This window comes from Epinephelus lanceolatus, chromosome 8 (assembly GCF_041903045.1).
Source record: "Epinephelus lanceolatus isolate andai-2023 chromosome 8, ASM4190304v1, whole genome shotgun sequence".
Taxonomy (NCBI): Eukaryota; Metazoa; Chordata; class Actinopteri; order Perciformes; family Serranidae; genus Epinephelus; species Epinephelus lanceolatus.
Genome location: NC_135741.1, coordinates 18130057 through 18140462, shown reverse-complemented (window position 1 = coordinate 18140462; position 10406 = coordinate 18130057). Strand labels below are relative to the sequence as shown.

The 10406-nt window shown below is 42.4% G+C and overlaps 2 protein-coding genes across 2 annotated transcripts in view; one reads left to right on the top strand and one right to left on the bottom strand.

Moving 5' to 3' along the window:
- The first annotated feature begins 1531 nt into the window (after window positions 1-1531).
- Window positions 1532-9569, top strand: LOC117258076 (NACHT, LRR and PYD domains-containing protein 3). Its single transcript, XM_033628547.2, has 9 exons — window positions 1532-2455; window positions 2629-4225; window positions 4312-4473; window positions 5091-5264; window positions 5354-5527; window positions 5633-5806; window positions 5891-6064; window positions 6148-6315; window positions 6430-9569. Exons 2-9 carry the CDS (start codon window positions 2640-2642, stop codon window positions 6497-6499), a joined length of 2682 nt encoding a protein of 893 aa, XP_033484438.2. The 5' UTR covers window positions 1532-2455; window positions 2629-2639; the 3' UTR covers window positions 6500-9569.
- The window catches only part of LOC117258080 (ceramide synthase 5-like), a 10530-nt gene continuing 7428 nt past the window's right edge, over window positions 7305-10406 (bottom strand). Inside the window, exon 10 of the mRNA XM_033628556.2 lies at window positions 7305-8961. Within this exon, the coding sequence (XP_033484447.1) occupies window positions 8824-8961 (138 nt within the window). The 3' untranslated portion in view covers window positions 7305-8823. The remainder of the gene's footprint in view (window positions 8962-10406) is intronic.

Genomic DNA, 10406 nt, shown 5'->3' with positions numbered 1-10406 from the left:
GCGGACACAAGGAAAGTAGAAGTCATTATTTTGCATTGACAATAAAGAAGTTACTGCCTGGGCACTCAGATGAACTGTTGAATCACAGGCCATTTGTCACACACGAATTCAGATGTGTGCTATTTTTTCCAGTGGCAGAGGGAGTGGTTAGATATTTTACTAAGGAAGAAGTAGAAATGCTACAGTGTAAAAATACTTTGTGTTACAAGTAAAAGTCCTGCATTATCATCGGCTAAATGCACTGGAAAATGGCTCCCATTAGAATCACAATATACTCAAAGTACATATGCCAACCATTTTCTAATTTATAATGGAAAAAAAATTAAGTTTTTTTAAATGTATATAGGGAAACATCAAATAGAGCTTGTTTATCCAAAAAAAGGAGTGGAAGGGCAGAGAGGCACTCAGAACAGACTTTCTGCCTAGGCCCAAGGAAAGGAAGAGGACCCCAGAACAGCGCCATACGTCAAATATAAAACTGTAAATTGAAATTAAGTTTTGTTTGACTCAAGTGGTCCTAATTGAAGGACTTACCTACTTATGTTTACTGTAGTGAGTAAATGAGGGTGAGGGTCTCTGCATCCCTGTGCATGCTTGTGGGGAGGGGTTCCAAGTAACTGATTACTGATGACTCTCACCTGTGTTCGGGGTGTGCAGAGGGGCACGCTGGCTCAAATGTTCGTGGCTGTAGCACCAGGGCAGGAGGGTGCTGTTAGCAACTTTTTGCCGGCAGCGAAGACAGCTAAGTAGGGGAGTCGCTCCTTTGCTAGGGGGGAGGGTGGATGCCTCCTTCAGGTAACGAGGGACCGGGGTGTAGACGGTGCCCTTTGCCGGTGTTTTCCGGAGCTTCAACTATCCTGTTACAACACATTGCCTTACGCCGCCACACCCAACCTAAGTCAGATGTTACCTTAGCTTTAGGACTTTAAAATGACCATTGCTTGTCTGTATTTGCGAAGCTCAATAAAGAACAATTAAGAAAAAAGTGTTCCTGTGAACACTTCCTGACTCCACGGGAAGCTTCCATATTCGCACCCCATAGGGGGGTGTCGTCGGCAGGCCGGGCGAGATAAGTTCAAAAACTTTAATTCTTAATGTTATATCTCGTCCTGTAAGAGTTTTTGTTTTAGTCCCTCAGTAACTGATGTTTAAGGTAGCTTTTAATGACCCGACACCCTGCCAGGGGCCCATAAAGAGGCAATACGAGTGACTCGGTTAACCCTCTGCCTCCCCCTTGTGGTTGGAATGGTTTTGACCTGCCTACAGTTTGGAGCGATCGTAACTGACACGAAAGGCTCCACATTTGCACACCACGATGGATATCGTCCAGACCGGGCGATAAGTAAAAAAAAAAACGTTCATTCTTTGTTATATGTCGTCTTTTGACAGTTTTTGTCCTAGTCCCTCTTTGATTTGTTTTAAGGTAGCTTTTAATGATTCGACATCCTGCCAGGGGAGTAGGGACCCATAAAGGGGTAATACAAGTGACTCGGTCATTCCCAATGCCTCCCACTAGTGGTCGGAATGGTTTAGACCCACCTACAGTTTGGAGCGGTCCTAACTGACACGAGAGGGTCCATATTCACATCCCATGGGGGATGTCGTCGCCAGGCCGGGCAAGATAAGTACAAAAAATACTTACATTCTTAATGTTATATGTTGTCTTGAGAGAGTTTTTGTCCTAGTCCCTGTTTGATTTGTTTCATGGTAGCTTTTATTGTTTCGACACCCAGCCAGGAGCCCATTACCAGGCATTACTAATGACTCGATAGCCCTCTGCCTCCCCCTAGTGGTTGGAATGGTTTGATCCACCTACAGTTTGGAGCGGTCTTTATTGATTGCTGTGTCTTTTTTTTAATAGAGTTTTATAGTGATTGACCCTTGTGGGGCTTCTTATGTGGAGGTGTCCTTTAGTTTTTATGAATTTTCAATAAAGGCTATTTTTGTATTATACACCTGTCTGTGTGGAGTGAATGTTCTCTTGCTTCTGAAACCGGATAAGACCAGGTTAAAAGCGGTGGCAGCAGCTCTGAGCTACGATTAATCATTAACAACTACAATTGATTACAGTGGCAAACAATGGAAAAACTCAGGTAATATTAAGCATAGTATTTCTGTGAATGTACAACTCTGATTTTCCCTATCTATATCTTAATTAAGGCGCATATCATAATGGCTGGAAGGGGACATATTCAAACTATTATATTAGCATATTTAAAATCCTCGCGGGACACTTCCTGTCGTCTGTAAGGCAGCGTGCAGGGTTTAATAACACACTGTACTTCCTGTTTTGTATTGCTCGAGGATTTAATTGGCTGGCTGCTCGTGTGTAGTGTTCACAGTGTAGGCGTCACCCCACTCATTAAAACTACAATCTGCCCGCTCTCGCTAAAGATACTTTTCTTTACGACACGTTGTCTAACTTACTTTGTTTTCCAGCAGCGCTGCATTCAAGGTAACAATACTACACTCCCGTTTTGAAAAATTACAATGTCCATTGTTATTGTATCTTGTGAGACATGTTGGTTGACTGCTTTGAAAGTAAAGTACTTGCAGACACAAAGGACGTGTTGCCAGCAGACAGTCAGCTCTCTGAACTGTGCTATATTTTTTGTATTCTCACTACAGTGATCTTCACAATGGACAAAGGCTCTGTGCTGACTCACATCCTGAAATCAAATAACATGTCGACACTTCTTGGTGGAGAGCTGCCTGTCAGTGTCATCAGCAACAATAAGTACATATCCCCACTAACTGCTGAAGCTCAGGCGGCAGACAGAAATGGGGAAGAGGACCCGCCCTCCCTTGATTGTGCCATCCACACTGCTCTGTCTGGTGAAATCAAATCTGTGATACTGGTCGGTCCTGAAGGTTCCGGCAAAACCACAGCTTTGGTGAAGCTTGTTATGGGCTGGGCGAAAGGAGAGCACCTTCAAAAATTCTCGTATGTTTTCCATTTCCGGTTCAGGGAGTTGAATTCTCTTGATGGAGCGCTCTCCTTGGAGATGTTACTGCTGCACCACCACAGCCATGTCCCCCCTGAGTCTGTGCCCCTACTTCTGCAGAAGCCTGAGGATGTGTTGTTTGTTTTTGATGATCTGGATCGGTACAAACACAGCCTGGATCCCTCCGTCCACACCCTCTGCTCTGACCCCACCCGGGCAGCCTCAGTGCCCTGTTTAGTGGCCAGCTTGCTCCATGGGTCGCTGATGAAAGGAGCTGCCTTTGTGGTGGCAACCAGGCCGACAAGCGGTCTGGAGTTTCTGAGTGGCACCCGTGTGGAGGTGTTGGGGTTTCTGAAGCCACAAAGAGAGGCCTACTTCAACGGGTTCTTCACAGACCCGGCTGTTGCCAAAAAAGCACTTATGCACATGGAAAGGACTTTAGGCTTCTATGATGTCTGTGCCTCCCCCAAATTTTGTTGGACAGTTTGCTCTGTTTACAAGTCTCTGATGGATGCTGGAGCAAAACTTCCTGAAACACTATCTCAGCTGTGTGTAGACATCCTGGTCCACCTGATTCAGACGCTCTCGCTGAACAACGCCAGCAGCAGAGATCTAGTGTTGGCCCTCGGCAAGCTGGCGTCTCATTGCTTTCTTAACCAGCATTCGAGCTGCACCAAAGAGGAAATGGATTCCTTTGGTTTCCAGCAGTTTCTTACCTCAGTTGGTGTTTTCTTGCATGTAGAAGGCGACCAATCAGATGTCTTCTCTTTCCACTCCCAACTGATGCAGGAGTTCCTCTTGGCTGCGTCTTTCTTTTTGGATAAGTCACCATCTGAGGGTGTGGAGAAGATGTTGGAGAAGCACAAAGGCTGTGTCAAGTTTCTAGATTTCTTCATGTCAGGGCTCTCAGAGCCACTTCAGCGCCGACCCTTGGAGAACGTGCTGGGAGAGCTGAACTCAGATCGGATTGTGGATTTCAAAAGCTGGTTTAAAAGCAGCTCAGAAAAGACACTGAAAGAGTGCTACAAAGAAAGGCACCACCGCTGCTTCCATCTGCTTCATCAAGCTCAGAGTGAGAGTTTGGTGAAAGAGGTCATCACCCCCTCAGCACGAGTAGGCATCAGCTACGGAGACCTGAGCCTCCAGGACTGTGTAACTCTGAGTTATGTTGTCACGTGCCTCGGTGAGATGGAGCAGTTGAACCTGTACAGTACAAAAAATCTGACAGAGGAGCAGGCAGAGAGGCTGGTTCCAGCAATGAGCATATCGCAGAAGATAATGTAAATAAAATCATATGTCTAGGCATCATTCATTTCATGTGTTCAGTATGACGTTATATGTAAGATTGCTCTGTTGTGTCCACCAGCTTGTCAGGCAGCTCTGTCAGCACTGGAGCTGTCCATCATCTGGCTTCAGCTCTCAGCAGAGGACTCACCAAGGAGCTGGATCTCTCTAACAGCCGCCTCGGGGATGAAAAGTTCAAAATTCTCTGCGCTGGACTCAGAGACTGCAAGCTGCACACACTGAAGTAAGATTAAAGCTAAAGGCATTCCTTTAAAGATAGTAGGATTTAGCGGCATCCAGCTGTGAGGTTGCAGAACTGAAACTTCTCCCGTGTACTAAGCGTGTAGTAGAAGAACTACAGTGGCTGATGCAAGAACATGAGTGGCGCTTTCTAGAGCCAGTAGTTCTTTTTACACAGAGATTGCACTTGTTGTTACTACCTCTGCTGCTGGCTTAAATGCGAGACAACACTGTCTCCCCATCCACGACTGTTATAAAGGACAGCAAGGCCAAGTAATGGCGTGAAATTCCCACCTTGAGCAGGCAGCGTAAAGGTGGCTAATGTTTAGTTAATCTCACGTTTTATATCTTTTCTCTTTTAATGCAAATCAATATCCTTTATTATGCTTTATATTTTATTGCTATGTAAAGCACTTTGCATGAGGCTGGTGTATGAAATGTGCTATACAAAAGAAGCTGCCTTGCCTTGTCTGTTCTGGGCTACCGTAGAACAACACGGCAGACTCAACATAGATGCCCCTAAATCCCACGCACTTGACCTTTACATGTGCTTTTACGTCAACACACATTTCTCTAAGGCGAATTAATAATTGCTTGATATTTTGCTTGTGATTTCCCCAGACTTCTAGTGTGCAGACTGACAGAGGGAATCTGTGAAGATCTGGCGTCTGTCCTGACCTCAGCCACCTCTCAGCTGTCTGTGTTAGATATGAGGTGTAATCAGATCGGAGACCAGGGCTTCACCACAATGTGCAAAGCACTGCACAGTCCTCACTGCAAACTACAGGAGCTCATGTATGTACTTTATACAGAGCATTGTATTAATAGGCTTGTTTTTTTGTCTGTTTGTGTTTGATCAATGAGCTTCTTTTGTTAATTTAAAGGCTACAAAACTGCGAGTTGACTGCAGCATCCATGGAGGCTTTATCAGCAGCTGTGTGTTCTGGCCAATCACAGTTGAGAAATGTGGACTTGACACATAATGTGATTGGTGATGGAGGAGTGGAGACTTTGTGCAAGTCCCTGCAACACCCACTCTGTAATCTGCAGAGTCTCAAGTAAGTCTGTGTTACAAGATGATAAACTGCATAACAACATGTGAAAAAATTCCTCCCAAAATGCAGAATGTGTCAAAACATAATTTTTTACATATTTTATCACAGTTTCTTTGACAGTGAGTTGACTGGTGCATGCTGTCCTCATTTGATGGAGGCCTTGATGTCAGAGCACTGCTCTCTGACAGAGCTGGATCTGTCAGTGAATGATTTGGGCCAGGAGGGGGCGCTGCTGCTTTGCCAAGCCCTAAGTCGACCAGGATGTCCAATGGAAAAACTGGGGTATTGTCACCTTTATTAACACTTTTAAGTGATAAAGTACCGCCTTACTCATATATTTGGTGTTTATTCTGTTCCACCCTGCAGCTTGAAACGATGCGAGTTAACCGAGGCAGTCTTCAAGGAACTGAGCTCTGTGCTGAGGAGTGGCACATCTCAACTGAAGTCCCTCATCATTGGTATAAATGCAGTAGGAGACCAAGGGGTTAAACATCTCTGGGATGCTGTTGCACATCCAAACTGCCTGTTGGAGGAGCTGGAGTGAGTTGACAAAATTATTTAAAAAAAAACCCCACTCCATTGCAGTGTGCACTACTATTAAATCTGTCTCTCTTTTACGTCAGTGTTGAGATGACCGGTTTGACGGACGCCTGCGTTGAGGACATGTGTGCTGCAATAAGAGCCAGTAAAACTCTGAAGAGCCTGGAACTGAGGAACAACACTCTGACTGATGTTTCCGTCCCAGCCCTTGTCGAAGTCATGCAAGACAGCCCCAACATGAAGGAGATGAAGTAAGCCTGACTCACTGCAGTTATTTTTAAACTTGAGCCAGTGTATTTCACATTAAGTTTCTAAGCACGGGAAAACATTTCTAAAAAGCACCTCCTGCTTCCTGTCTCTTTCAGCCTGAAGTACAACGAATTCTCTGAGGAAGTTTTCGACATGTTGGACGAGTGTGATACAATAAGATACTAAAGTAGGCTGATCAGTCCATCGATCTCACATACAGTGCTGTGTGGATCAATCCAACTGCCCGCACACAGAAAAATAACTTTTTTGATAATCAGCTGTCATTTATCAAGCAGTTGCTCCCCCAGAAAGTTTTCATAGGCGTGGTCAGATGGTGCCACTGAAAATCTTGGGGTGGCACTTAAAAAACAAGAAACAAAGCCATAACTGAATTTCAGGAATCTGCTTATGCTGTGGAAGTATATAGAGTTAAGGAATCGCATACCAATCACATTCTTAATTTACAGCTTTTATTACTAATTATCTGAGCCCAGTTGTTTAAAAAAATTCAGTCTGGATCAGAATGAACCAGATTCGGAAATGTCCCGTGTGTTGCTGTCCAAGATCAGCTAATCCATCTTACTTTTGTGCAGGTTTAACAAAACAACATTGGAATGAATCACCTTGATCCAGATTCAAAAGTTTCAGCATTATCAAATTAGGATAATCAGTGCTCTAAATGGGACTACATATTACAATGCCAGCAGTCTGCCAAAAAGCATACTGCAATTACCACTTTTTGCTGTAGGTGCGGCCAAAGAGAACAAAACAACAGAGATATTTGGATTATAACTTTGAGGGGATTTTGACAGTTATTTGATAACTTAATGAATTTATTTCATGGGGACATCAACCTTTTCCCCTTGTATTTTACCTAATGTCTACACTATCTACTTTACATTAAATCAAGTGGAAAATAAAGTGGAAAATATAAGTAATTGTGTGTATATATTAGACCAATTTAAAAGTTTTATTTTGTTCCCTAAATCCACCCTGAATCCACCCTTGTTCTGATTCAGTCATACTAAAGTTTTGAACTGAAGCTTCAATCCAGATAAAAACAAAGACTGGATTATGTGATCTGATCCGAATTCAGAACCCCCTTTTTTTGTTTTTTAATAACCCATTTTCAGGATTTGATCCAATCCGATAGCCGCAATCTGATCAGATTACTTCTGAACAACTGGGCCCAGATGTGCAAAGATGAATAACATTACAGTTAACATTTTGAGTTCCATTACAGTCCTGCTTTAATGTGTTATGTATCTATACATGTAAGGCAATTCATTGTTCTTCATATAATCTGCCTGTCCTTTTCTTTATGACAACTATACAACAAATATACAGCTTTAATTTAAAAGGAGTAAATTCATTGTAAGGGACAAACATTTACTGGGAACAAGCTTTCTCAAGTTTAGGGAAGACTTGGGTACACATAGAACCCATTTTCATTCAGGTATCTAGAGGTGAGGGTTCTAGGGACCCCTTAAGAAATGGTAATGCCAGTTATTCCTTAGCCAAAATTTGGCCTAAATTGGGAGCATTATTTAGCCCCTTTCCTGACAAGCTATGTCGACATGGTTGGTATGATCACGCAATCTTAAAATATGAGCACCCCACAGCCTTTTAAATACAGTAATATAGGCCTTTCAATTAGTTTCAAGCTTTGGGGCACATTCACTGATTCAAGCTTCTCAATTGTGAAATTTTATTTGTTTCCCTCCTCCTGTGTGAAAGTAAATTAAAGTATCTTAAAGGTTTGGACTGTTGGTCTGACAAAACAAGAAATGTGATCAGTTCACCTGAAGAAAATTGCACTTTATACTATTTGCTAGATCAAGTGATCAATCAAGAAAATTATAAGTGGACTGATTGATAATGCAAATTAATCACCAGATGTGTCCCTTCACATTATACAGTTAGGGGTGCATATATAACACAACACAGATCCTACACATTCATTGCTGAATCTGGTACAATAATGTTTAATTAGGAAATCTTTGGCATTTCAGAGATATTTAACTTATGACAGAGTAAGCAGCATATTCAGTTAGGCAGATTGCAGTGATTTGTTTTACAGCTGTAAAATATATTACCAATTTCACTAATAAAAATGTATTTACAAGTAGAAAATATGTTTTTACAATAGCAGTGTCCACATGCTCTGCAACAACTTCTAACTTGGAGAACACACACACATATGCCCACACAGACACACACACTCACACAGCGAGGTGCAGACAGACCACACACATTTCTTTGTCTACTCCTGTAAGCAAAAAGCAGGTGTAAACCTCACACAGTGTAAACCTGACTCAGTAAGACAGTGCTGAGTCTGTACGCCACACACAGAGCTGTATCCAAGTCCGTCCTCCGTTTGAACAGCTCAGCAAGTATTTCAAATAAAAAGTTTAACGTCTTTTCAGGAGGTCAAAGTGACAAGGTGGGTCACACAGGCACGCAGCAGGTGAATAAAAGCCACACTGGAGGTAAACATGCCCTCATGGTGCTCAGTGAGTTTCTCCACTGAGGTTACCATTGTGACTGTTCTCCTTTGGTTTTGGGGTCTGACTGGGATTTTTACCAGAAGTGGAGTAAATCTCCTCGTCCGAGCTGCTTTCAATGTCACTGCGGTCATCTTTTGACACCTGTACAATGAAACACAAAAAGGAACAACAGTTTTATTAACACTTAAAAGTGAGCAAACAAAGTAAAAAGACTTGAGAGACTAAGAGGATATAAGAGTATAAGTTTACAGCCACGCTAGCAGCTCTGCTAACATCCTGATGGAGGTAATGTCAACCAGTCACCATCTTAGTGTAGCATGACAACATTTTCTAATTCGCACTTAACACAAATTTTAGTTCAGTTCGAAGTATCTGAACATAAAACAAAGCACTGGACAACTTAATTTTGACTAGATGATGCTAAATGCAAAGACAGAGGATCACCAAAGGTATTCAAATTTATCCAAAGAGGAACACGAACGTCTGAACCAAATTTAATGGTAATCCGTCGAATACCTGTGGAGTCATAACTAAAAAACACACACGGGAAAAGGTAGGGGATCCCCAAAGTCAGTACGATTTAACATCTGGGAACAATATATATCTGTACAAAATGTTGTTGTATACAAATAGAGTGCTTTTAAACATTGTATTTCCTTTTATATTGCATCAGTTTTGCCTCAAGTTTAAGCATTGAATCACATTTGATGATCATTAATTCTTGTGACTAAAAAATCATGTTAAAATCATTTCTTGTTGATGTGTTCAAGGTCTTTCAAAGTCTTTGTGTTTGTTCTTTTTTGTTTGTTTGTTTGTTTGTTTGTTTACTTTGTTGTCTGTTAGGTAGCCTTGTGTAACAGCTTGGCCATGGGACTACAGACGAAAAACAGCCTTTAGGCTAATTCTGGCATTTTTATACCATGTGTTAGAGTTTGCACTGTCCCTTCCTAAATGAACTAAACTTAAACATATAGAGTGGTGCAGGGATAACCTTATTTTTCAGGCCAACCCAGAAGTTATAGTCGCCCTGGTTCCCTCAACAAAAGCTGATGGTATTTTGGATTACTGCAGAAAATAAGCTCTGTGGCAAACACTTTGGTACTTACGCTATAATTGATTTACACCATGGTCACATGACTTCAACGTTTCCCCCATGACAAGGCTGTGAAGCCACAATCAACATTGGTCTCATTTAGCCACTAGCAACCACCTTTCTTAAAGACCTGTAAAAGCTTAAAAATTCTCGAGTGGGGTATTTACTGACTACTTTTATGACGTAAAACAAACGTCAGTCTCTTAAGCTTCTGTTAACCACGGACCTTATTTCAGGCATCTAACTAAAAACCCACTGACTTCAAGACGAAGGAACCAGGCGTGCAGAAATGCTAACTCAATTCCTGGTTTTAGGACTCCCTCCTGCACCACTGTACTCAGAGCCTATCTATGATTCAGAGACTGATTCAGGACACAGCACACAGCTCTCATCACGGAGGTGGCTGAGGTAGCAGCTAGCAGCTAACGGTGTGAGGTGAGACTGTGGTATCAGCTGTAATGTCCGTATGAGCGCAGTGCAGAGCGATGGTGAT

Excerpts from the sequence above, each read along its gene's own strand:
- LOC117258076 (XM_033628547.2), top strand. The coding sequence starts at position 2,640 with ATGGACAAAGGCTCTGTGCTGACTCACATCCTGAAATCAAATAACATG. Across the intron at positions 4,226-4,311 it reads AGCATATCGCAGAAGATAAT|CTTGTCAGGCAGCTCTGTCA; the intron begins GTAAATAAAATC and ends TGTGTCCACCAG. Across the intron at positions 6,316-6,429 it reads CCCAACATGAAGGAGATGAA|CCTGAAGTACAACGAATTCT; the intron begins GTAAGCCTGACT and ends TGTCTCTTTCAG.